At 41.6% G+C, this 27,919-nt stretch overlaps 1 protein-coding gene across 1 annotated transcript; it reads right to left on the reverse strand.

The window, feature by feature from the left end:
* Window positions 1–161: 161 nt before the first annotated feature.
* On the reverse strand, window positions 162–27,431 carry parvaa (parvin, alpha a). Its single transcript, XM_084555412.1, has 13 exons — window positions 27,182–27,431; window positions 20,488–20,577; window positions 20,325–20,395; window positions 19,672–19,774; window positions 17,056–17,196; window positions 11,754–11,869; window positions 10,293–10,351; window positions 8,081–8,100; window positions 7,694–7,755; window positions 6,672–6,740; window positions 6,334–6,435; window positions 4,020–4,092; window positions 162–1,840 (listed from the first exon to the last, which is right to left on the reverse strand). Exons 1-13 carry the CDS (start codon window positions 27,315–27,317, stop codon window positions 1,764–1,766), a joined length of 1,119 nt encoding a protein of 372 aa, XP_084411538.1. The 5' UTR covers window positions 27,318–27,431; the 3' UTR covers window positions 162–1,763.
* Between the last annotated feature and the right edge of the window lie 488 nt (window positions 27,432–27,919).

Genomic DNA, 27,919 nt, shown 5'->3' on the forward strand with positions numbered 1-27,919 from the left:
GGGGGGGGGGTAACAAAAAAATATGTATGTATATAAATAAAAAAATGCTGCGGCCGCATTCAAAGCCTGAACTATTTATTGAATTTGATGCATTAAAAACATAAACAGATGTATTGAAGTGAACGCGTTGGCATTGCCTTGAAAGCAGAACACGACATACGTTTAATTTATTCAATATTTTTTTAATTGCAGAAAGATGTGAAATCTAACGTGTTTAATAAAATTACATTTGAGTAAAACCTCTATATGTTTACTAGTGTGAGTGCAACAGAGCTTTGGTCAAAAGTTTAAGTGTTCCTTTGCGCGTGGAAAAGAAATCTGTAGCGTTAAGACGACACGTGCATCCCAGGCCCCGTTCAGACCCGGAGCTAAGAAGTCCTGAGTGATCTGATCACACGTTTAAGTACGGACGTAAACACACTCAAGACGCTTTTGAGATTCGATCACCAGGGACCACATTTGGAGGAGGTCCACCTGTGACCACATTCCTTCAGTGGTGGGAACACAGTCAAGTCCTGGCCACATCGACAGATCGGACTACCCAACCAATGTACAAAGCCGAATGAAATTATTAAATATGAGAAGGCTACATATAAACCCTTTGTGAAATTGGTTGGTTAATTACTGATGCGTTCATGTTAAGCATTTTCTTTGTATGTGCAGGTATCTAATAGGGCCTGACCAGTAGTAGATCAATTCATTTATTTCCTTTTTGAAACGATTTTACTTAAAACTAATCTTCTGTTTGGTTCCAGAGATTTGTGATTTGTGCCTCAATATATTTTAAAATACAATCGTCTTTCAGATTTGTAGCCCCTGTCGTGTTACGGACCTCCTCCTCTTACGTGGACTTGTCAGGCGAAACCAGTCTTGCAAGATTTCTAATGTGAACATCCGGAAGTTTAAAGGTTTAAAACAAAAAAAACAAATAAATAAATAAAATGTTATAAATTGATGTCCAGATCTGTCAAATCAAGATCGATTTAAATTGGAAAATATCTCTAAAGTAACTAATGTCAGGATGGAGATGAATAAATGTACAAATGATGAATAACGTACAAACAAGAAACCGCACTGTTCATGGTTCTGAAACAACAGTACATGGCGATCTATTGGTTTCATAGAACCGCTGCTTCCACAATATTCTACGGCGCCCCATATTTTTTGTCTTTATTTACGGGAAAAGTGGAGACGCATTTTACCTCCAGGTGTGAACAAATGGCACTTAAATCTGGCCACTTGTGATCGGATCACTCAGGACTCGCGTTCATACCGGGTCCGAACTGGGCCCCGGTGTCAAATACCGGGAGACGACAGTGTTCAAAAGTTTAAATTAAGGCACTTACGAAAGAAAAACAAGAGAAGTATGAAAACTAAAACAGCTGGGAAAAATAAAGTAGGAGCAAGTGTATCAAAAATCTACAATAAATACAGTTTTTCTTCTGAGTTAGAAAGATACAAGGGTTGTTCAAAAGTCTTCCTCTCATGAGATCTAGTTAGAGTAAAAAGCATCTTATCAATAACAACAATAATATTCGCTGTTATTTTAGTTAATAATTAACTTTATGCCCAGTTTACAATAAAAAAAAAAAAAGTTTGCAGTAATACAAAATAAAATACAGATGTGTGTGTGTGATTTACCAGCAGGCAAAATGTGATGCATGCATTCAGTTAAAAATATTCTTCTTCAAAAACACAGAAGGAAAAATATATTGTTAAGCTTTAGTAGGTGGTCCTTGTTATAAAGTGTTCCCTCTGGTTGCTCAGTCTACGTTCCTGTACCTGGAGAAGAGGTTGTAGAGGACGCGCAGTGTCGATTTAAGGTCACAGTTCACGATGTCTGCAGAACAAAAGAGAGTTACAGGTAAGGTTTACATTTAATGTTTGTTAAATCATTAAACAAATCTTTCTTTTTAATGATCAAGGCTCAACACACACGTCTGAGGCTTTAAAGGCTAGTCTCCCAGCTAACAGTAGCTCTCCCTAGCTTCCTAGCCTCCCAGCTAACAGTAGCTCTCCCTAGCTTCCTAGTCTCCCAGCTAACAGTAGCTCTCCCTAGCTTCCTAGTCCCCCAGCTAACAGTAGGTCTTCTTAGCTTCATAGCCTCCCAGCTATTGGTAGCTCTTCCTATCTTCTTAGCCTCCCAGCTAATAGTAGCTCTTCCTATCTTCTTAGCCTCCTAGCTAATAGTAGCTCTTCCTAGTTTCCTAGCCTCCTAGCAAAACAGTAGCTCTTCTTAGCTTCATATCCTCTCAGCTAACAGTAGCTCTTCCTAGCCTCCCAGCTAATAGTAGCTCTTCCTATCTTCTTAGCCCCCCAGCTAATAGTAGCTCTCCCTAGCTTCTTAGCCTCCCAGCTAACAGTAGCTCTTCCTTCTTCCTAGCCTCCCAGCTAATAGCAGCTCCTCCTAGCTTCCTAGCCTCCTAGCTAACAGTAGCTCTTTCTAGCTTCCTAGCCTCCCAGCTAATAGTAGCTCTTCCTAGCTTCCTAGCCTCCTAGCTAACAGTAGCTCTTCTTAGCTTTCTAGCCTCCCAGCTAACAGTAGCTCTCCCTAGCTTCTTAGCCTCCTAGCTAACAGTAGCTCTTCCTTCTTCCTAGCCTCCCAGCTAATAGCAGCTCCTCCTAGCTTCCTAGCCTCCTAGCTAACAGTAGCTCTTTCTAGCTTCCTAGCCTCCCAGCTAATAGTAGCTCTTCCTAGCTTCCTAGCCTCCTAGCTAACAGTAGCTCTTTCTAGCTTCCCAGCCTCCCAGCTAATAGTAGCTCTTCCTAGCTTCCTAGCCTTCTGGCTAACAGTAGCTCTTCCTAGCTTCCTAGCCTCCCAGCTAATAGTAGCTCTTCCTAACTTCCCTTGTTACTGGACTGTCATGTGACAATAGAAGAGTTCCTTTCATGCACAAATTTCTGCAAGCTGTCAGATTGTTGTAGAGGACAGATGGTGATAGACAGCACTGCCAAGCATTTTGTGCCAGGATTTTCCAGGATTGATTTTTAAGATGCTCATCTCACAGAAATCACCTGGAGCATCAAGTTAAGATCTCAAACATCCAGTATGAGTCCCCCCGATGGAACAAGCTAAAACTATACAAAATTATGCTTCAGCTGGAGGAGGCCACTCACTTTATACTGTTCTTTTAGCTCTGTTTTGCTTTCCTCTCTAACTATATTTACTTTATGTATTTATTTGTGTGGTTCTCAAACATAACTAACTTCAGGCCAGAGATAAATAAATAAATGATAACCTTTAGGTCTGTTCTTTCTGTAAGAGTAACGGCTCATAATGTTCCAAAGTGTGTATCATCTCTGGGCGTACACACAACCAACTGCACTGTTCATAGTTCTGAAACAACAGCTGATGTCTTTATTGTCTTTATTTGCATACAGCAAAACTGTGGAATGGATTTTATTGTATTTCTGCTGTCATACTGGGTATGAACAAATGTACTTCGGGCTGGCTACTTGTGATCAGATCCCTCTGGACTGATGTTCATACAGCATGATTATCAGTATCAGTCGAGCTCTACAGTCTGAGGCATTGTAGTGTCAAACAAAGGTTGTTTATATTTACGCAATTCGTTGAGTCACATGGTTTCTATTGTTCCATATTTAACTGATGGAAGAAGCTGGCCGTCAGCTGGTGGAGGCCACTATGCTGTAGTTCCTTTTTGGTTCCCACCAATTCCCGAGACACGTATCCGACTCTTTTGCAGCTAAAAGTTTCAGGTGTTTGTCACTTTGTCTGTTTCTATTTGGTGCCAAGCAGGTAGAGTAACAGTGGGAACTTTTTTAAATGAAAACAGCTACTTGTTGACGATAGAAAGAAGGCTGGTGACAGTAAAAGATTAAGCTGAAAGACACTAAAACGTTCAGTAGCTGCAAGTCTGCTTATTTAAAAACATGGTTCAGCAGCTTTAAAACACTTTCTTTCCCCACAAACAGAAGAATCTGACTAACTTGTTGCAATCAGTTTGTTTAAAGAGGTAAAGATTAAAAAGCATTGAAGTGTTAAATGGAGGTCCTACCCTCAGGTCGGGGCTTTGGTCTCTCCAGACCTCCGTCCTGCATCAGTTCAAAGGAGAACGACACATTGTGAACCTGCAGAGAGAGAGAGAGAGAGAGAGCGATGAGGATGTTGATGGATACAATGGAACACCAGAGACAATCAGTCCCGGCCGTCACATACGTTGCACATGTGCAAATCACACAACACCACACACAGCTCCTCGCTGATAAGAGAACATGCACTCCGGGTGGATTCATTCGCAGCTCCGTGTGTCGGCAAACACAGCTCTGCGAGGCCCGTGAGCTGTCAGCAGCTGCACAAACACTCGGCTGCCTCATTTATCAACGGATAAAAAAAAAACAACCTCTCCTAACACAGAGAAGGTGATACTGTCTCTGAAAGACGGGTTCTGTCAAGTGAACGAGTAGAGCGTAGAATGAAATCTGACAACTACTCATTTTAGATGAACTTTTTAAGGTTTTATCTATTTATTGATTTATTTATCCATGCGATTTATTTATTTATTGGATTTCTACTACTGACTTTATTGATCTTAATGAGCACTGATTGTTTGTTTATTGGTTGATTGACTGTCTGTGGAATGCATGTGGAAAAGCTGCAAATGAATTGCCCTGTCGGGATAAATAAAGTTCTCTGAATCTGAAACTATGACGGACATGAATATTGTTTTCTGTTTAAAGGCGACTCCACTTCCTGGTTGTAGTGCTTTCAGACGAGCAGAGATGCAACCAGACTTCTCGGGCCCACTCTGACGTGCGAGCGATAAAAATAAGACAGTACGAGAAGAGGGGAAACCAATCAGAGAGAAGACATAGTTGAAAGATGTTTTTCCATTCTCTGCCCGCTGTATCCGTGTGTGCGTGCTCGGCCCCGGCTGTGAAGTACTAAAAGCTTTGCCCAACAAGGGCTCATTGTGTGAAAAGCGCGACCTCAGCCCGTCTAATAGAAAAAAAAAGAGGAAGAGCCTGAAGTAGAGATCCACTGAGCAGGAGCAGGAGCAGGAGCGCTTTCTCGATGCCTACTTTCCCCTCGCCCGCCCCTAATGCATCGACGATAGGCCCCGAGGCCCTCGAACACACACACGGCCACGGAGCCGAGCCCCTTGAGCCATTTCCCTGTGCAATAGGAGATTACAGATGCTGTGGGGCCGGTGCCTGCTCTTCCAAGCCAGGAGTATCTGTGTGTGAGCGGTTGTGTACATTCGGAGGACCGATGCCCATTTTCGCCTCGCAGCTTGGCAGAGGCCGCTGGCCAAAACCCAGACAAAAAGGCTACTGTGGTGTCTCCGCAGATTGCCTGTTCAGAATGCCGTAGTACTACAGAGGCCAACGGAGAGGAGAGATGGCTCCGCACTGAATGGGCTTCGGGGGGAGGACGGATGGCATTTATCAAGCTATTGAGAGGAGAGGCTTGGCTCCGAGTGTGCGAGGCTCCTCAGAAATGGAGTATTGATTCGGGAGTGTTCCTTAAACTGTACGTCGGGACCAAAAGATGGGTCACGGCCACGCGGCTCAACAACAACAACAACAACAATGTCTGCTGATGTGAAATACAGCGTGTTTTTTTTTTTTTGTTAAAGGTAAAACATTTATCAGAAGCCACCGTAGCTTCGTCTTTAATTCAGCGCAAATAACGACGGATGTCAAAAGGATAAATATAAAACTTTCACCGACATCTTTTCTCATTTGAAGTTTAATAAAAAATAACCAGTGAAAGCAAAAACTTATGTAATCACTGACTGTAGCTAAAACTACATGATTTCTATACATAATGTGGTTGCAGCTGTTGGATCTGCTGCAGTTTTTAATCATGTTTTTGAAAGAAAATATTCATTAAATTAAATTAAATGAATCCACAATCCAATGAATATTAATCAAGAAGTGGCTGCAAGCGTTGAGAACTGTAACCGTGGTAACTGTACACAACAAAGATGGCTGCAGCCTTCAGATACTAATTGGTAGTTAGTAAAGGTTTAGTGCAATTTTAATTCTAATAGTTAATCAATCATTTTCATCAACTAAACTAATAACTGAACACAGAGAGAGTATATTCCTACACATACCGGTAAATAACTCTAATTTAAACATCTAATTGAAGCCCTTTAATGTCATGGCCATTGTCTGATTTCTATAAACTAAACTAATTGACAACCTGAAGCTTCACATTAAACCCTATTCTGAAATATTTGGTAAAAGAATCTGTGGAAAAAAGACACGTTTCTGTACTTTTTGTAGAAGCGTGGTCATTTTTATTGGTGAGCTGTTCGTGCTGCCCAGCTCCCTGATGGACGTGGAAAAACAATCACACTTTACCTTCTGGTCAAAATTCTCCGGTGTGAGAAAGAAGTTGTAGAGTGGCACAAAGTATCCCTCCAACAGCCCCATCAGCAGCACCAGATAAACACCGTCTGCAAACTGAAAGCAAAAATATGACGCCGCAATTCAGAGTCAGCGGCGAAAAAACAGGTTTTATGGTGACCACATCTATCAGTGTGTCCGTCTATGAGTACGGACACCAGGGGAGGTAAATTATGTGTGTACTGGTTTGAGTAAAAGTATAAAAAAAGACTAAGAAATCACCAGTCAAAGACTATTTTACACTTTATTTAAACATCGGTATATAGTAGAACTTGTGTCGGTGGGTGACCTACCTGTGTGTCCAATTCAGACACCTCCAGGTTGAGCTTGTTCAGGTGTTTGTTCACGAATGTGATCAACGTCTGAGAAAACATGAAGGAAAATGTTAGAAATAACAACACAAACGTCTACAAACACACACAAGCACGTCGCATTACTCAAACAGATGTTGAGAGAAAGATTTATAGTGGATTAGAAACAGAAAAAGACTACGCTTACAAGGACACAAGTGTTCCCCTAACAGTCATAATATAAATGCCTCATGTAACCACTTCAGTCAGAACAGACTGGACCAACAAGAAGGAGTTTTCAATCAGATGTAGAGGAGGTGGTGTAAACCTTTAATAATCTGATGAGCTGGTTTCTCTCTGGTTGGAATAAATCCATTCTCTCTGAGCATGTCTGCTCCATGTGACGTAAACATGTTTGAAAAGATGAACCAAGCTAGAATCCACGTTGGAGACGTCTTCTTCTTCTACTCTAGCAACTCAGGTATGGATATAAAGCTGGGGGAAAAAGTCGTCTTCTTCTGTTGTATTTACAGCAGATATCCCAGCTGTATTCAGCGTCCATGTAAACAGTTAAATTGGAATCTAATCAGAATGATTTTAATCAGGTTGAAGAAATATAGTCCTCATAAATGCAGAAATAAATGCACAGTTAAAAATCTCTCTGTGGATCATCCCACAGATACTTGATCAGTTTGGGATCTAGTGAATTTGGAGGCCAGGTCAACACCTTGTGCTGTTCTTCAGGTTTTTTTTTTTAGTTGTTCCTAAAGTGTTTTTGTGTGTGTGTCTGTGTCAGGCTGCATCCTGCTGGGGATGGCTGCTGCCATCAAGGAGTGTCATTGCTATGGGGTGGGGGTGCCTGGTCTGGTCTAGGTGGGTGCTACATGTCTAAGTAACATCCACACCAATGAATGCCAGGTCCAGAAGTTTCCCAGCAGAACATTGAAATGTCACAAGATGGTCAGTGGTCATAATCTTGTGGGTGATCGGTGTAACTCAAGGTATAATGGGCTGTGTTTTGGTACCTTCTTGACGACATTCAGCTTATCTGGAGCGTGGTCAAACAGTGTGTCAAAAGCATCGCGCTCTGTGGACAAGAAACAGAAGAAATTAAAGGAACAGGCACAAAATCTGAATCAGAATCAGAATATTTTATTAATCCTTCAAGGAAATGGAATAAAATAACAATCTAAAAATATATAAGATGCATGAAAACTAATAATTGCACAAGGAGATTATTGCACGTGGTGATACAGTCTGAAATGTCTGCTAACATCCTCCTCCTCCTCCTCAACATCACTGGCCTTGAGGATCAGTTTGTTAGCGTCCTGCTGCCCCAGCATGCAACTGTTCAGCACATGCATGCAAGGAAATGAAGGAAATGTATATTTTACTTCTTTATGAACACCTACCATGTCTGCCAGAGAAAGCCCTGAGAGAAAAAAAGACAGAAAGAGAGAAAAAAATCCATGAGAGGCAGCTTCTGCTTATTGACAATTTCACACTTATATATTCATAATAAACAAGGAAATAAAGGCGTCCAGTTTAATCGCAGAGGAATGTCGAGAACGGAAGGGATTATGTCACTGAAAATGACAATACAATAACGCAGAGAGGGTTTCATAATTTGATTAACAATGGACACTACCTCGAGTATTGAAATAACCCGGGTATCGTCGGTGGGACGGCGCACATACTGCAGCACAATGCAGTAATCTCAGCAGGACAACGGCGCTGCTGGGTATTAATACAATGAATGAAGACGCAGCCTCTTTCTATGGGAATGGATGGCCTCTTGTTTGTTATGACAATGTTAGCACTTTGGAGGATGTTGTCGTTGGAGAGGGTCAGGTGTTTTTTTTTTTGTTTTGTTTTTTTTGTTTTGGAGAGTAGGGAACGCTGCGGCGCGAGTGTCCCCGAGGAAGAGATATCACGTCGGGCAGGCCAGCAGGAGATGGCAGGCGCACACACACACACACACACACACACACACACACAGAGACTCACACATGTTCACGGTGTAATCTGTGATGGCAAACGCGGGCAGGTCTGGGCAACGGTCCTGGTGGTGTGGTAATAACCGTGTTTCCACTGTGACCGTGTGAGTGTGTGTGTGTTATTAGCAGTCTATCCATCTACCGTGACAAAATGAATGTGTGCGCTCGCGTCTGTTGGCCGGCTGTTATCTCCCTGGTTGCTGCTGTCAGGCTGCAGGACAGCCTCACAGGGAGACAAACAAAAAAGTGTGTGTGTGTGTGTGTGTGTGTGATTTAAATGGTCTAATTCTTCAACTAAGGGTGCCATCACATCAGAACAATGGTCATCTATTCTTTAGGACAGCTACAAATTACTCATCTATCGATTAATTCTTACATATGAGAACGTCCATGTTTAAGTATTTTCTTGTTACGACACAACGTGAAATCAATGCATGAAGAAAACTTTTCAAACTTGATCATATAGTTCATTGCAAAGGTGTCATTAAGTGTGGACCTAATGTTAGGAGAGCTTTTCCTTTATCTGTTATTAATTACCAAAGCTATTATTGAGTTTAATATAAGTGTTATTGTAGGACTGGATTCAATTCTGATCCACAAGGTCCTGATTGGATTCAGTTCGATATTGATTAATTTAGAGATTTTTCAACTTCAAAACAATTTTACTTGGAAATGTGTTGTATTTCCACATTATTTTACCTCTTGTCTCACATCTCACATATCAGCTTTGTCCTGTATTTTGTCCAGCTCTTCTCTGCCAAAGTGCTTTTTAAATCCAAATTGCTTCCACACACCCGCTTCAGATGTTTGTGTTTTTAACCCACCCCTGTATATGCACTATATCGCCAAAATGATTCACTCACTCATCAAAATAATTGAATTCAGGTGTTCCAATCTCTTCCATGACCACAGGTGTATAAAATCAAGCACCTAGTCATTCAGACTGCTTCTACAAACATTTGTGAAAGAATGGGTCGCTCTCAGGAGCTCAGTGAATTCCAGCGTGGATAGGATGACACCTGTGCAACAAGTCCTGTCGTGAAATTCCCTCTCTACTAAATATTCCAGTCAACTGTCAGTGGTATTATAACAAAGTGGAAGCGATTGGGAACGACAGCAACTCAGCTACTTAAAATGACAGAGCGGGGTCAGTGGATGCTGACGCTCATAGTTCTCAGAGGTGACCTAGTTTCTGCAGAGTCAGTCTCTACAGACCTCCAAACTTCATGTGGCCTTCAGATTAGCTCAAGAACAGTAGAGAGCTTCATGGAATGGGTTTCCATGGCCGAGCAGCTGCATCCAAGCCAGACAAGTGCAATGCAAAGCGTTGGATGCAGTGGTGTAAAGCTTGTTTTTTGTTTTGTTTTGTTTTTGGACATACTATGACCTGGATGACTGAACTCTAGAGAGTCTTAGTTGAGGCACTGACCACCAACCAACAATCAGACAAAACTCATTGAAACTATACACAGCATACTCGTCAGTCCCAACCCGGCTCGGCTGTTACAGCATGCTTCAATGGGACAATGGTGCTGCTGTTTGTCACAGGTTTCATCGTGGCCCTGGCCTTTAATACTCGTCGGCCGCGTCTCTAAACGCAGCCCATCCGTTCTGAGGTGTAACTTACTCCGTGTTGCCGGTGATTTCCTCTTGAATCTGTCTGGAATGAAGGATGCCCTCTTTTTTCTGAAAGACAAGAAGAAGAGAAACCGGTTTGTATGTATTTTAGCAGAACAATGAATCACACGTGTACAGAGGGAAAATTCAAAGTTGAATTTGCACCAGAAGAAGTGAGTGGAAACTGTAATGAGAGTTAGAATACACACACATATTTAATATAAACACTGAATAACCGGTGGGGACTGAAGGAATTAATAAAGCGATTCGGCTTATCTCTTTGTAGCCGACAGTTGGTCGATAGTGGATGTTCCAGACTCTGGTTGCCTGGGTAACTCTTTTGTATACATTTCCCATTTCAGATGTTTCCAAATGAAACGAGCAGAACATAAGAACATTGCTCTTCTTGACGTTTGCCACTCTTTCAAAAAGAAATTACCGCCAACGCTGCAGGCCTGCTGTCAGCGTGGACGGTGTTTCCTTGCCATAAACCTTTGGGAACTTGCGTCATATGTCAATCAGCTGATATGTTGCTCTCGGTGGTCGTTGCCTCAAAGTTGAGACTCGTAACAATATTTTATGGTTTGATAGTTTCTGCCTGTGTGTACTCCCTTTTAGATATTTGGTTTTGGAGTTATAGCCAAGTTGAAATCCTTGAGTCTAAAGCCCAATTCGCACGGGATCAGTTTTACCTGTGGGCGTCGGGTTGTTTAGCAACTCCACCCCCCTACATCTGTGTTTTGTGTTCCACATTAAATAAACTGTTTTGCTCAGTTATGTTTCTGCTACTTCCTGCTTCCACTCCACGACACTCATTCATTCTCTGTAATTACTGGAGCCTATCCCAGCTGTCATTAGGTGAGAGGAGGAGTACAGCCTGGACAGGTCTCCAGTCTATCGCAGGGCTCACCTCACTACATATAAGTATTTAAACACATTAATGCATCACTAAATAAAATCCAACACATCTAAATATGCTGCCACGCATGTCATCCAGCTCATCATCCTTTGTAACATCTGGACTCTGCACCAAAACATCTGTCCAAACTTGGGATTCATAACACAGCCTTCATAATTGTTCAGTGAAAATAGGCAAAAAAAAAAAATACGGTGGATTCACACTGGATTAGGTTTATCACAGGACCTTTGTGTTAGGAGAAACAGGGTAGGTTATTTGTGGTGTGATTGTTTTACTTTACCAATTACAGACATGGCCTGTTTGCACTGAATTACGATCAGAGACGACCTTTGCAATTATTGCAAACTACCTGAAGTCCTCAGCTAAAACTAGTCCCGTGCAAATAGGGCTTAAGTGAAATGCTTGTGCTGTATTTGAGGGAATTTCTTCCATGTTGTTTCTGAGAATAAGCCAGGTGAACGTGTAAAGAACCCAAAACCAAAACGCATCCAGTGACAGCTTTCATCAACTTAAATTAATTAATTAATAAATAAATAAGCAAGCTACACCCACCTGGACGACCACCACTTGAATGGAAACGTGGTCGGGCAATCTGATTGGTGCTCTGAAGTGCTGCGACAGCGCCACCAGCAGGTGTAGGATGGCGACTATGCTCTTAGCATGAACCGCTAATGTGAGAGAAAGACAAGCACAGCATAATAACAGAAAAACATGAGTTACTGCACAAATATAAGTGGTTGTATTGTGATATTAATTCATTTAGACAAACTTCTGTACGTATATTATGTTTGCACGGTATTTGCATTCAGGTCTACAGACAAAAATGTCTTTTTTTTTTTTACCCAAATAAAACTACACATGTCATCATTTGCCTTTAATGTGTTTCCTTTGTATTTTTTTAATTAACTCGACGTGAATACCTCAGACTAGGCTCTAGGATGCCAAATAACAAGCCACATATTTTCTATTATTTTTATTATTATTTGTATCTTTGAAGGAATTTAGAATTAAGGTTTTTTTTTTTGTGGCAAGGTCATAAGCCCTCAATGGTAAATACAAACACAAGGCACTAAAAGTTGCCTTGAAGTGAGATTAAAAAAAAAATAATAAGAAAAATAAAGAGGAAAGAAGGAAAAAACTCAAAGTTGTGTTGCATGGTGTGTGTTCAGTGTAGAGTCGACCATAAGGAGCCTGTTCAGTCAGACATGCTGGATAGGATTTACCTTTGGACACCCAGGACAATCAGGATCAATTAAGTGTCTAAAGCAAACCTTTGATTGTACCGCGTGGCAACGGCGAATCATAGAGAGAAAAGCTAAAAGCCGTCATAAAACCTCAGATCTGTGAGAACAAGGTCCTCTTCCCTTTCTCTTTTAGCAGCCTCTGAGTGGGGGATGAAAGTGCAGACAAACAAACGTGAACTGATTAAAAGGACAGCAAAATCAATTACATTCCACGTTATTCACTGCTGTGCTCTTTAGCATTTCTGAAGACGCCTCGCACCAATAGAGCTTCAAGGACGCTGGCGGCTTCTACCTGAGGCCCCCCCGTTTAAGAATGTCAGATTATTTGGCTGCAAAGAAAACTCATTTGATACGGCCTTTCTGTCGCGCACCGCTCTCAGTAAATCAATTATCTTAACGCTTTTCTCTATTTGTACACCTCACTCATTGACTAAAAACCTGCTCTTGATTTCTCTCCTCTCTCTTCTAGCTCATATATACGACTGTGCAGACGTTGTAGGCACCAGGGATGTTTAGATTCTTGTCCAACAAACAACACTAAATTGTAAGCATCGCGACAAAGACTCTGAACACGCAGCCAGAGTCTTTAAGACGTCTTTAACCACAAGAAGAGCTCTGCAACAGATACATCTAAACATCATGAGGCAATTTCAGAGAGCAAGAACTTTTTCATGGTTCCTACAGCTGGTGGAGAAAGGCCTTTGGCACATCCACTGACATGGAGGAGGTGGCGCTTATGACCTATACTGCAGCCAGCCACCAGAGGGAGCTCTACTTGATTTGGTTTTACTCAAGAGGAGCCGTCATGGCGTCCACTTTTCTACAGTCTGGAGGACTGGAAAGCCTTGCTGTGGAGATGGATGGAACACCCATTGCCATCATGTCCCAACTTTGGATAAGTGAAGGAAAATGGACGGATAGATGGATCAATGGATGGGTGAACTGGTAAACTGATCAGAGGTGCAAACAACAGCGTTTAACGTTAGCCTTGAAAATAAATCTGAACAAAACAAAAGGGAACGAACCAATAGTGAAGTCCAGGGCTAAACGAAGCTGTATCAACGCCTGGCTGCTATTATAGCTAAACCCTTTAGTGCAAAAGTGCCAACAAAGATTGCTGTCTCTATAAAGAGACATGAAACAGTGAGACAAACTACACTGCCTGGCCAAAAAAACAAAAAATTAATTTAATTCACTGTGGCATTGTTTCGATAAGCTTCTACAATGTCACCAGATTTATTTCCATCCAGTGTTTCATTCATTTTTCACCAAGATCTTGTATTGATGATGGGAGAGTCTGACCACTGCACAAAGCCTTCTCCAGCACATCCCAAAGACTCTCAATGGGGTTAAGGTCTGGACTCTGTGGTGGCCAATCCATGTGTGAAAATGATGTCTCATGCTCCCTGAACCACTCTTTCACAATCTGAGCCCCATGAATCCTGGCATTGTCATCTTGGAATATGATCCATTGATGGAATAACCTGGTCATTCAGTATATTCAGGTAGTCAGCTGACCTCATTCTTTGGACACATAATGTTGCTGAACCTAGACCTGAGCAACTGCAGCAACCCCAGATCATAGCACTGCCCCCACAGGCTTGTACAGTAGACACTAGGCATGATGGGTGCATCACTTCATCTGCCTCTCTTCTTACCCTGATGGTTCTCCACTATCCTTCCAGTTTTTAATAATGCGTTGGACAGTTCTTAAGCCAGTTTTAGTAGTTTCTACAATCTCCTTAGATGTTTTCTCTGCTTGATGCATGCCAATGATTTGACCCTTCTCAAACAGACTAACATCTTTCCCACGACCACAGGATGTGTCTTTAGACATGGTTGTTGAAGAAATGAGAAGCTACTCATTGCATCAGGTGGGGTTAAATAACTCGTTACCAGCTGAAAGATAATCACCCATGCAGTATATATCAACATAAGAACTGTGAAAAGTTCTCCAAGATGCATGGAACCATTCACCAAGTACTCTTAAAACTATGTGCAAGCGCACCAAGGAGAACAGGTGCCGTTATTTTTTTTAAATTCTTTATTGCACTTGTAATTGATAAGCCTATTAATGACATTATTCTTTTGAAAGCAATCTCAGTTTACTGTGAGTGCCTAAGACTTTTGCGCAGTACCGGTGGAGCTAATGACCCTAGTAAGAGGCAGTGTGCTGAGAGCTGGACAGTAATTATCGCTACTCCCTGTGTCAGATAAAAGAGGGCCATCAAAGGAGAGCTGGAGAGCTCTATTGACATGCACAGCTACATTCGCTGTTGTTCTCAATCTGAAAGCTTGCAGCTCAATAAGAAGCATATTAATCCAATGGCAAGACGAGTATATTCAAGGATAAATGCTTTAAACAGCCTCTCCATGCAGGGAAGAAACAATAAAGATCATGCTAAGAGCTGGTTTCTTCCTTCTTGAATGACATACTGAGGACAGATCCTGCTAAAACCTTCTATGAGACATGTTATTTCAATGATTTTTTTTTTCTATATAGAAAAAAAAACATCATTAGCTCAATGAATAGAATAAACCTTCTTTTCTTTGCTGAAGAAGTCTAGATGGAGATACTGCCTGAACACTATTCCCATTTTCAACTACCAAAATTCTCAAAATACCAGCTATTGAATTCCCTTCGCCGGAAAAGCAGAGTTGTGTTAATGGACAATGGATAAAGAACTAATTTAATAGTTTATTGTTTCATCCGAAAGTGATAAATATTCTCCAGATTGCTGCCGTTTTCTGTTTTATGTGACATTAAATTGAATATCTTTGTATTTGGGGCGAATGATTGTACAACTCAAGCAATGTTGGATAATTTTGAATAATTTACTGATAATAGATTTATTGTAATATTTGTTGAAAAAATATCTAGTTGGTGCTCTTAGATGGACAAAATAAATAATGTCTTATATACTGCCATTTCCTGTTAGTTACTGGACTGACGCATACAGTGTACCACTACTAGCATATAGGAGGTAATATTGGCTTGTCTAATTTGCCTTGGTTACAGCTTTCCGTGATCCTGAAAGCCTGACAATCGTCCACAAGTTTGGAAGTCAGTCTGTCATGGAACTGACTACGCTCCAGTTGAGCATATCGTCATGATTAATCAAATTTGTGTGGTGATGTAGATGGATGACTATGTCAGTAGTCATACATGTCACGTGAGCTCCGTGGAGTTGAATTTGTTTACAACAAAATGGCTCTGATTAGTTGGAGGACTATTCAAATTGCATCTAGAGGTATTTTACCGGATGAACCACGCGCCATAATGACATCCCTATGGAGGTTTACCAGACTCGTATTGATTAATGTCGCTTGATGAAATGAAATATAAGTAAATTCATTTTGTCTATATTTTAAAGTCTAAAACATCTCTTTTCCCTACTGTATATTCAGTCTCACTAATAAAGATAAGTTGATCTGTACATGTGTATTCTTTGCTTTACTTTATTTCCTCAGTAATACACCTGACAAGTAAGAGCAGCGTGGAGTCTGAAGTCGTTTGAATGAGTGGCAGTCATACTTTGGCTAAAAGTTGTTTTTGTTGTTACACAACTGCATATTTTTGGACCTTTGGCATCAAGGCGTGCCAACAGTGGCTTCACAACTCTCCGCAATTACAATATTTCCTCAACTAAAGCCACAACGGGCCGATTCATGAATGAGACATCGTCAGCAGGACGTAGCTGTCTGAACCAGTACCTGTTCACAACCAGTCGGTTGCAGCTTGCAGCTTTCTTGAGAGGCACTCACCCAAACCATTTCACAGTTGGTACCGTGACAGTTACCTCCCTTAGCTATGTTAGACCTTGACCTGACTCAGAGACCATCCTCACCATAATAACGCTACTTAGGTGCAGTCAAACTAGCCAGGCACTAGAACAGCGTGCATTTTTAATAAAAAGTATGTAACCCTGAGCTCTGATCAGAGCTGATTGTAGTTGGTTGACGTGTAGGAGTGAGAGGTCTTTATCGTGATGTATAGTGGCTCAGCATCAAGGACTGGTATCAGTGCTCAAGCCTCTGGTTGAGTGTTTCTCTGGTTTAGAAAAAATATCTACCTTCTTGACCACCTTCAATAAGGATCTGTTACAACCTGCTGCTACAAATGCTATAATTTGCATGTGCAACACAAAAGCCCTGAGCCTCAGTAATACGTTCTTTCCTTCTCGCTTTTGTTCACCTTTTTTTTCCACATGCTTTTATGCTGTTTTTTCCTTTCCGTGTCACATTACATCCATTTTCCCCACAGGGATTAGTCAGGCCTCATCTTATCTTTAGAAATGTTACTCAACAACATATTGTGTTTCACAACAGTCTTTCAAATGACTCGGGGGCAGATGGTTCACCGTCTTAAAGAGATCCAAATTTCAATTTCATTAAATTTAACTAATGGATAGAGATAGCAGCGTTCTCTTTCATGGACTTCACACACTGCACAGTGCATTACCCCCTCACAGTATTCTCAAAGCTAATCATCTTCACATAGTACGCGGTGACAGGACCAAATCTGAGAGACTGGATTATTGTAGAAGAAAAAAAAATAAATCAATTAGAAAGAATGGGTTAGTGAATCACACAAATGAAGTGTTCCTTACAGTCGACGTTCCAGCGAATGTTCCTGGTGGAGAGCTTGAGGGAGTCGTTGATGCGCTCCAGAACGGTCTGCAGCTTCTGTTTCTGGGCGATCTCCGACTGGGTCACCTCTGCCACGTTCAGTTTCTCACCCTCCAGCTTTTCTAAAACACAAATGAACACAAACAAACGATGAATTTTCTATAAATTAAAATAAGTAAACTTAATTAGCATGCAAGGTATTAAGTTAACTTATATTTATTCAAGAAAACTCACTGGGATCAAGAGAAACCTGAGAACAAAGTACATCAACTATCACATAGCCTGCCATTATTATTAGAAATGAGGTCAGGATATCACTACAGATTTAATTAATTTGATTTGATATCAATTCATTTAGAGAGATTTCAGCTATTTCAACTATTTTACTAAAAGCTACAACTAATGTTGTCATTGGCTCTAGAGATTTTTGGTATTTTCACAATATGTTTCCTCTAGTTGACACATCTCATTACATACGGCTTTTGTTTTTGTCCATCTCTTTTCTGTTGTTATACTTTTTAAATCAGCTGTCAGGCTTGTTGGTGCTCTCAGGGTTGGAGCTTCTGTCATGTTGTGGATTTAATCTCGTTGCGAGATTTGTTGTACAAAACCGAGCAGCGAGATTTCTACCAAGCAGGATGCTGGAAACAGTGTGCACTTAAAACAAAATTCAATCCAAGGGTTTTATTAATCAGTATAGGATCTTTCAAAACATCTTTTTTTAGCTGGTGAATCATTAAAGTCTCCCAGAAAAAGGAGTGTCTCCAACTTGATGCTGTGATCCTGATCCAGTCTTGTGCAGTTCAGTTTCAAAGCCAATCTGTCTGTAATCCGTTGTTGTGGTTATTAGTTCTGAACCTTTTCTTATAACTCATAGTAGTGAATGTGATTTACTGCTGCAGAAAGCTATCAAATAGTACTGTGGTAAACAGCATCTAATGGTCCCGTGGCAGCAAAGCCTAAGGGCATCTTCTTCTCAGTTGTCATTTTGTATTTTCGTAGTGTAGAACACGTTTAAAATTAAACAGCATTGTCAAAAGAAGAAGAGAGAAGACCTAGTCCAGAGTGGGGCTGATGCCATAAAATACAGTACACAGCAAATGCTGCGGAGTTAAAATTCTGGTGTTGGCGAAATTTTAGCAAGTGTAGAGTTAATTCTACTCTTTGTAGAGTTAAATGTATTATATATAACTCTCTGAGGACAAATAGTTGGTGTTAAAATAGAGTGTCAGAATGGAGTGTTTGTGATTTAACTCTGTAAGTGTAAGTGCAACACATTTAACTCTCTTTATTTCTACGACGAGCTCTGAACCTGGATATAACACCTAAGGTGTTAATTTATGAACTCCGCCCATTTATTATACCCGCACCTGGACAGTCATCCCGACAACTACCGACTGATTATCACTGATGAGAAAACGTTGTTTGGTGAGTAAATGTGCTTCACTTTGTCTATAATGTTATGTTTGACGTAAATATTGACTCTCTCGCATGCGGCATCATGCCCCGTACAGCGCTGTGTCCGAACAAGCTAACGCTAACGCTAACATTCGAGTTTACACGTATGCTACAGTCAGTAAATGCTAATTCATGTTCAGTTACAAGGTTAACATAAGTAGACTATTTCAGTTGTTACAGCTGACTAAGTAGACAAAGACCGTATAACTGCGGTGGTGTTAACATGCTTGTTGGTTAGCATTAAGTTTGACCCTAGCTAAACCATGTTAGGTGAGCGGGCCCATCACTGTCTGTGTCGACGCTAACGAAGAGCAAGCGTTTCACATGAAGTCCAAAAACTCTGTATTAGTCATTTGACTATATTTCTCTTTTAGTTCAACTTTTTTTGTGTGTTTGTTTGTGTTTGTATGCGTTTCTTTAACCAGCAACTCTACTATGACCCTGAGACAGTACAACACCTGCTGTAGGAGCTACAGGACTAATTCTCTCCTTCACCCTGATGTCTGGGAACAAAGTATCTGGAAAGTTTGATGTGGCATTTAATGTGTTGTTACAAGCATTTTAAAATAAATGTTTTAAGCTTAACATGGCCTCTTTATTTCATCATAGTTAATTTTACACGTAATATGTAACTGAAAACAATATTTACACCATGCAGTGTAAATATGGAGGTGGAACACCTGTAGTAGTTAACAACTGACGCTATGAGATAGTTGATATCTAACACTATACACTAGTGTTGAGAGAAACTAACACTGGTTAGTGTTGAGAAGTGTTCAATTTTAACTCTAAAAAGAGTCAATAATGACACTTTGAGAGTGTTAACATACCAACACTTCAAAAAGAGTCAAATTAACACTCTGTGGTGTGGACCCATATAGACACTTTAAAAGTGTTGAGATTAACTCTGATGGTGTTGATTTGGGTATGCCGAATTTGCTGTGTATCATCAGCATAAATGTTTCATTATAGTTGGAAAATACATATTTATGAATAAGTAAAATAAAAGTGTGCCTTATACTGAGCCTTGTGGGACACCTCAGTAAGGGATCTGGGGGATCATAACCAAGAAAACTCCTTTATTGTTTATTGTCTTAACGGTGAAGGACAACCCTATGCATGTAGGTTAAATTGCTTACCGAATAGTTTCTGCAGAACTTGTCCATCATACAGATCTTCAGCCAGATCCTTCACAATGATCCTTTCCCCGACCAGGACGTCATTTATCCAGTCGATCAGCACCTACATGAGCAGAATAAGAAACTCAAGATTCAGTATTCATTTACAAGATTCTTTTTTTTAGTCATGAAGTGTATCCCATATTCACAAAAACATGGCGAGTAATCCAATTTCCGGATTGAATAAAGGTCGTAAAGGAACATCTGGGTTGACAGTGTTTCTACTGATCCTACTGATAGTTAAGTCCAGTTGCATGTCTGAACAGCTGGCAAGCGAGTAATTCCACACATTTAATTGGAGCTGGCATCTGAGCTTTAGCTGGGTCACTCAAGGATGTTGAAGCCAAACTTGTTTTTGATTGGGGTATAGGCTGGGGACGACTGTCCTGCTGGGACATAAATCATGGCTTCAATCGAAGACCTCTGATAAAAGTTGTCCCTGAGACAGTTTGACTCCAGTGATTGCTGACCAATCATCACCTGTGTGCTTGCTCCTGCAGCTGATGCCTTTCTGCACAGCATCCTGCTGCCATCTAAAAAGTCGGGCTGTTGACCGCTCATAAAACCTAAAACCCAGATTTTAACTTTGGAAGCCCTGTTGGTACTGTACAAACCTTCATGAGCTCCTGCAGTTTGCGGTCGTTCTTGGAGTTGGGGTCCACCATGGTGCGCACCTCGTTCTCCTCTGATTGGTGAGCAGAAATTAACGTTACAAACCTCACAAACAACTGGACGTTCATAAGCATCTTGGATATCTCATCTGAACTTATGAGTTACCTAGCATGGTGTCCTCAGGGTCCAGCTCATAGTGTGAAGGGCTGAGAGGAAGGTTGATGGCGTTTATCCCCTCCTCCTGAAGCTCAGACACTACAAGACACAAAAATACCAATCACAATTTTCCACATCCGGAAGTGACATCTCCTAGGGTTGTCCTAATCAAGTTATTTGCCCCCCACATCGGATACCGACCAATCTGGGTCCCAATCCGATCTTAAATAAACTAAATTTTCCTCCCTTGTAGATTCCTAAAGTCTTTTCCTGTCTTCCTTGTATGCTCCTAGATGCGACTGGATCCAACAAATATTTCTGTCAAAGTTAATGGACAGAACTCGTACCTTGGTTCCAGAAAACATGTTCTCAACTCCAGAAATGTTCTGGTTATCTAACGCCATAAACTCCCTAACCCTCTCCGGAATATTTTTCTCCAAGAAACTTTTCTCTTCTTGTTCATTGTTTTTCTTGTATGTGTTGATTCGACTTGGTAGTACTGAATGACGATCTCCTACTACAATCTTGACAAACATCCCCGTTGTATAATTTACAAATTTCTGTCTGACTGACTTCCAGAATAAAGTTCTTCCAAACAGCACTTAGTCGTGAATTTGGTTCCTCTTCTTCTTTGTATCCTTTTTGGCAGCTTTGACGTTAGCCCGCCGCCATTAAAACAGAAGAGGAAGAAGATGATTTTACGCTACAGGGGCGTAGTTTTGGTTTATGACAGACCTAAAATAAATAACTACAAAATCAGGACATTCCTAATATCTTCAGATTGCTTGTTTTGTTCAGTCCGGATCCACAGACGCAGAAATACTTAGTGATATAACAAAAATAAGACGGAGATTATGTTTCAAAAGCTGGAACAAGTGCATGTTTTGTTGACAAACATCTGAAACAAGGATTGTATTGTCTGTAGCGCCAGAGCTCCGCCAAAAACACGTGTTTATTGACCACAAACCACTAACCAAAAGGTAACCGGTAAAAAAAAAAAAGGCTGGACAACATGTCTCCGTTTGAAGCCAATCCGTTTCATAACCTCTACACACAGGGCAGATCAGAGACAAAGGCTAGAGTTATAGTCACTTGAGGTTAGTTTGGACAGCTTCCTAAACGTTCCCTTGATTCCACAAACAACCATTAGCAGCCCTCCGCTGAGAGCCACTTGACGTCAGACAAACACAGAGCGGTGCCGCTTCCTGCTTCTCGGCGGGCTTCATAGACGCCCAGCATGCCATTCTTCGCAGCACGTCGAGATACCTGAGGAGGCTTGATCACCGCTGATCCGAGGATACATGTGTGTGCCGGGGGGCATGGAGTGAACATCCTGTGCATTTCTCTGCCTTCGCTGGAGCAGCATCCTCTTAATCAACACCAGCAGTATGTCTGCATGAGCACACATCACATCACACGGAGGTGTATGAGAATATTCCTGCAGAGTGACACATACTTCGCCCTTTCTTCGTTCTGTAAATTACCTCCTGCTTTACTCCGCTCAACCACGTACAACATCCATGTCTCTGCTCAAGCACGATACAACTCTCTCCGCGTTCTCTTACACAAATCTAAAACACAATAATTGTGCTTGTTGTGTGCTCTTGTTGTTTGTGAGTGGCTTTTTTGTGCATGACTCTGGGGGCTATTTTCACAAAATGAATGTATCACGAAAAACATCAATAAGAAGAACAGCGTGTACGGTCAATAACGCAAGCGCCATTACTCTCCACTTATTTCACGACGGAAATCAATAACAACACTAGCATGCACTAGAGATCCACTAAATAACTACCCCAAATGTACACGTTTACACAGTTTGGACCTTTAAAACGTTATTAACACGTCTGCAGAGGAACTTTCTAAAAGATTTCAAACTCCTGTCGCTCAAGTCCCGTCGTCGGGGTGTCCCACAAGGCTCAATACGAGGCCCACTTATTTCACTACAGAAATCAATGAAAAGACTAGTACGTGTAGAAGTCCACTAAATAACAACCTCACACTACACATGTACACACTTTGGACCTTTAAATCATATTAAGTTGTCTCAGGAAGAACCTTATAAATAGGGGCTGTGTATTCCTTCTGATTTTTTGAAAATATCTGATTCCAATTCATTTGGAGATATTTCAGTTTCAAAACTATTTCACTTAAAATTTGCACATGATGCAATCCTGTGCAAATAGGGCTTTAGTAAAGTAAGCCAGCATTGCAAAGATGTAAAATACACAATTGAGAAAAGAAAGAAGTAAAAATAGCGATGAATAATATACTAAATGTGTTCTGAGAGTTCGCTGACCTGAAGTAATGTAATAAGAAGTCGTTGTTGGGGCTTTTTGCTGCAGGTGTACATGAGGCAGGTTCGCATAATCTGTACTATCAGACACCGAAACTACACTGTTGTCTATAACACTCTGATTTGTCTGGATTGTGTTTATATATAAAGCAGAAACTTATCAGAATAAGAAGAAATTATCCTCAAAGGTGGAGGAACAAAAGTTTATTATGGGACCACTCTGTACATCTATACTTAGACTTAGACAGACTTATACAGCTTCTGTTCTCTGTTATGAATCCTCCTGTTCATGCTGATAACTAGAAGATTTAATCCAAACTCCAGCTGAAGGTGTTATGAGGCTGCAGCAGTAAGATAAATAATAAAAAAAAAAAGTCCTTCCTTGTGTTTTCTTTGGTCCACTCGGTTGTGACCAACAAGGTTCAGAAAGCTACTCAGTCTAATCAGGGGTTGTTTTACAATATCTGAATGTTCGTAATAGCTTTTACTGTTGGCACAAGGGGTGGAAATAAACCTTTAAATAATGTTTTTTTAAGTAATTAAATTATATTATATAATAATAATTATATTAGCATTAGCATATTAGTTCTCTAGTGCTTGTTAATTGATCAGATTGACTGATTAGTGCATCATACTGCTGCTGGACTTCTCTCACTGTTCCAGTCTGTTCAGGTCAATGATATTTTTGTATCTGCACTAATTGTCCTTCTGTCTGTTCAGTCTGGTTGGACTCGGGTCACCATCACATTGGGCTATTCTTTTATTGCCAATAGGCCTTGGGTTAAATTTCCACAGATCGGTTTCAGAACAAGTCCAAACCACAGCGCACACTTACATTTCTATTAGGGCTCTTAGGTAGGGCTGTGCTTAAGATAAAAAGCTGATTCAAAACAATCTTTATTTGTCTCAAGTGTCTCACGAGACTAATTTTGCTCGATAAATCTCGTTAGACCGTGCAACAATATTAGCCCACGCGTGAGGAAGATGCAAAACGCGACAGAAGCTGCACCTTTGACAACATCGCCACACCTGGAAAGCTGACTGGATTTAAAAAGTATGACGACAGAGAGGAGCTAGACTAAAGCAAAGACGTGTGAAAGGTGTGAAATTAAGAGTTAAATATTCCACAAATAACCACAAATCACTGCAATCTGTTGGGCGTTGGGCTTTCATTGCATCTGAGACAACACGTCTACAAATTACAGGAAATCATGGGCGCACACCTCGCTATGCAAATAAACTACTTCATACTCAGATAGCAGCGTTGGACACTGTGTGGGACTGTGGACGCTTATCATTTCCATTTATTCCTAACATTTGAAAACTATACTATAGTTTGGGAGATTACAGGTTTGGCCAAGCAAGTAGTTTTAGGCTCCTGCAGCGAAAGAGGGAAATTATGATTTTTACAGCGACTCTAAGTGGCGAGAAGTTCACAGACTCTAACAGGGGGCATATCTGCGGTACAACACCACCATACCAATTAGCACAATCTGACACTGTAACCATCGCTTGGTGCTATTTAAGGTTGAGCAAGTATGTAGTGGGCTCAGCTGGGCGTCAGGAGGAAGTACGGCGAGTAGATTCATGCGCCGTTTGAATGTGAGATGAGCGAGGAATTTACTTAGTCACCAGCTGTGCTTCCATGCTGGCATCTTCAAGCCCCCCCCCCCCCCCAACATCACTTCCCGAGTTAAAAAATAAATAAATAATTAAAACCCTAACCCTTCCCGTCAATACAAGCAGACTGAGGCGTCCCGAGTGTCCTAACCACGCGTCACTCCTCCCCCTTCGGGTCCAGCAGTCATAAAATGAGGATACCATCCTCTTGGTTAAATAACAATAAAAAGGCACATGCCTCTTTCTTCAGTGCTACGTAGGAGGAAAGACTTCATGCTGATGTCCTACCTGGAGGGCAGAGCGCTCCACAGCCCATGTCTGTCTGTCTCCGTGCCCCAGTCTCAAGCATCGTCTCCTGGGCTAGCAGGACGAGCCACGTCCCCTGCAGCTCATCCTCCTCCTCCTCCACAGGCTGAGCTCTCTAACACCTGACTTTCCAAGATAAATTTTAAAATTCTCAAAGAGGATACAGGATATTATATTTCCTCTCCAGGTTTATTTGCACACAGTTGGTGTCCAATGCACAGCCCTGGCTAATGCTCTAAAAACCTCCTGACCTTCTCTCTTTTCATAACATCTCCATCCCGTCCTCCTCCATCCTTTACCTCCCCTCCTACCCCCTTCTTCCCTTCCATCCAGTCATTACTCCTGGCACCCCCCCCACCCTCTCTCTCTCTCTATCCCTCTCTCTCTCCCCGGCACATGCACCGACTGCCATAAACGTCACATGTACTTAAATTTATTCTCTGATCAGCACAGGGGCGACCAGCCCACGTTTTCCATCAAATCACAGAACACACCGCAGACATCCCGTCCTACACGCTGCCCTGTGTATATACATGTACAACGTGTGTGTGTGTGTGTGAGACGAGAACATTTAATGTGATTGCATGCATGTCCTTTGGACAAAGGCGACATAAAACAGGGCTCAGCTGTGCGACAGTACCCTGACTGACGCTAAGTAATCATCCAGTCGAGAGAGACCTTTCTGATTCCATGATAAAACCCGGCCTTCGACGGTGAATGTCACCCGAAGCCCGTTGTATTTCCAGAGCAACGCTGCTTTCAGAGAGGAGCGCGTATTCTCATTTACAGCATATTCCTGGTCGTTAAAGTCCAACATGGCAAGCTTTACGAAGCATAACGAGGCAAGGTGAAGAAGAGTGTCCATGAGCTTGACAGTAAATCGCTGTAAAGAAAGCAGGATCGGCCAATCAAATCATCCAGGTCTTCAACAAAGATGTTTGGACAGTTTTTTTTCGGTGGGGATGTTCCCAAAGGGCGGACATTTTGCTAGTTTTGGCTCAGGCTAACTGCAGCAAATAAATATGTCAACAAAGCGAGTTGCGCCGTGCTGCCGCTACCACTGGAACTTAGTTTTAGAACTGCAAAGGAGGATTTATGCTGGAAATGTGCCTTTAGACCTTTTAACACTTCATCTGTGACATTTATATTGTATGTTATTTATTTATTGAGTTCTTTTAATATCTTATTTTTGCACCTGTCAAACTCGGGGGCTGCACCGGCCACTTTATGCAACATTGGACTCACTTCAATCTGTTATGCGCCTTAGTTTTTTGTTATATTTACTGACTTTCATCTAAGATGTTTATATATTTCGAGTTTAGCGTTTAACTTGTTGCACCGTGGGTTTTTGAGCAAGACAGTTTCAATCTTCTAAGGTAAAGGTAAAGTGCTTTACTTGTCATTATACAACGTATACACTATACATCATACAACGAAATTGCACGGTAGGATGGAGGGTTTAGTCCTGAGCCGCTGCGACCGAGCGCCCCGCCACTGTGGGCCAACCTGACCCGGCCTAGCACCCATGTTTTTTGATGATGGTAAACCCACGAGAAAAGCCACGTAGACACGGAGATTCGAACCAAGAACCTCCTTGCTGTTAGGCACCAGTGCTAACCACTGTGCTGCATATACGGCAGAACGGACGATAAAGCCAGAATTTAATTTTGATTAACATCAGACTTCGGCCTTTTTTCCCTTTTGGTTGAGATCATTTATAATAACAATTGTGTGGTTTTTTTTGCTGAATGAATGGGGCAAACACCTGTCGAGCAGGTGGCCTTTTAACGCAACCTAGGACGCACAGTGTGTGTTCCCGCTACCAAAGCAAAACAATGAGGACGAAATGCATCCCAGGCCACCTCCAGGTCTGAGATCAGATCACTCAAATGCGCCCGCGACGCAGGTGTGTTCACACCTGTATGTAAAGTTGACCAGGACAGATGTTAACACAAGGTCTGAACGGGGTCCAGCTGTTGCAACTGTATTTCCGACTTGCAAAACTTTTTTTTTATTAGACTTAAATGACTTTCAAACACTGTTTTGCAGTTTTGAATTGTGACACTACCTTTAAACTTTAAACCAGCCTGTGTTTGTTGTCAGTGGGTGAAGGCAGGGTGGAGGCTGTGGTGGTGGTGCAGTGGGATGCGGGCCTGTGTTAACTCCTGCCTCATTCCTCACTTATTACTGTAGCAGTGGATTCAATTCCTTACATGGAGACAGACGCAGCCTGCGGCCACGAAAACACACCCGCTGGAGTTTATGGTGCATCCTCTAAGCTGAATTAAAAGCAGAAAAATGTCTTACATGTCTGTTATTTGGTTGTGTGACAAGAGTAAAACTAAGTGGACTGTTTGTACACTTCCTAAACTGACAGTTAAAGTGTAAAAAAATAAGTTTATATTCGGTTTTATGTTGTGAAAACAGTGCAGTAAAAGCAGCCGAACACCTCCTAGCTTGTTTTTAGCGCTGGCCGTTTACCTTCTTTAGCCTTTTTCCGTCTGGCCAAAGTTCCACCGAGTTTCCCCAGGAAAGAGTCATCTTTCTTTCGGGACGACGGAGATTTGGGCGTCGGAGATTTCGGGGAGGACGGAGACTTCTGAGGCGAGGAGGCCATCGTCGAGAGGAGACTTTAATCCAGTTGACACAAAAACAACAAATGGTCCGAGTTAGACGTGGAAATTAAAGTTTGGTTTAGAAAGTTTAGTAAAATGGTAAAGAAGGAAAAAAAAAAAACGATTCCACTCCCTAAAGCGGAAACGGAATTCCAGACATTTTCTCCCGAGGTTGGCAGGAGTGAGTGGCCCCTCCTCTGTGGAGGAGGTCCGGCGGCAGCAGGCGGGAGGAGGAGGTGGCTGACCGCGGGAAGAGCAGGGAGCTCCAGGGTGGTGGGGAGGTTCAAGCACAGAGAGCCCCCCCTGGACCGGGAGTCTATGAGGGGAACCAGGAGGACACGAGTGGGCGCGTGAAGCGTTTTATAACGGTTATAGGTAGCTAGTTACCGTTTAAACTTTACAGCGACGCCATTTTAAACTAACGGTTACCAGCATAAATGACTAACACACGACAAGTTAGCTTAGTTTTATCTGCACAATGGTCCAAATCATGACTATTAATTAAAAAAACTAATAAATAAATAAATAATAATAATATATAATAAGATAATAAGACTAATCTTTGAACTTTCTGGATAGCTAGCTAAACACTACACTATGGAGG

Source organism: Chelon labrosus (assembly GCF_963514085.1).
Source record: "Chelon labrosus genome assembly, chromosome: 11".
Lineage (NCBI taxonomy): Eukaryota > Metazoa > Chordata > Actinopteri > Mugiliformes > Mugilidae > Chelon > Chelon labrosus.

Bases quoted from the DNA above. Each gene is read 5' to 3' on its own strand.
- parvaa (XM_084555412.1), bottom strand. From the start codon at position 27,317: ATGGCCTCCTCGCCTCAGAAGTCTCCGTCCTCCCCGAAATCTCCGACG. The intron at 17,197-19,671 runs GTAAGCAATTTA...TTTGTGTTTTAG, and splicing joins AGTTCTGCAGAAACTATTCG to AAAAGCTGGAGGGTGAGAAA. The intron at 6,741-7,693 runs GTACCAAAACAC...ATGTTTTCTCAG, and splicing joins AGCTGAATGTCGTCAAGAAG to ACGTTGATCACATTCGTGAA.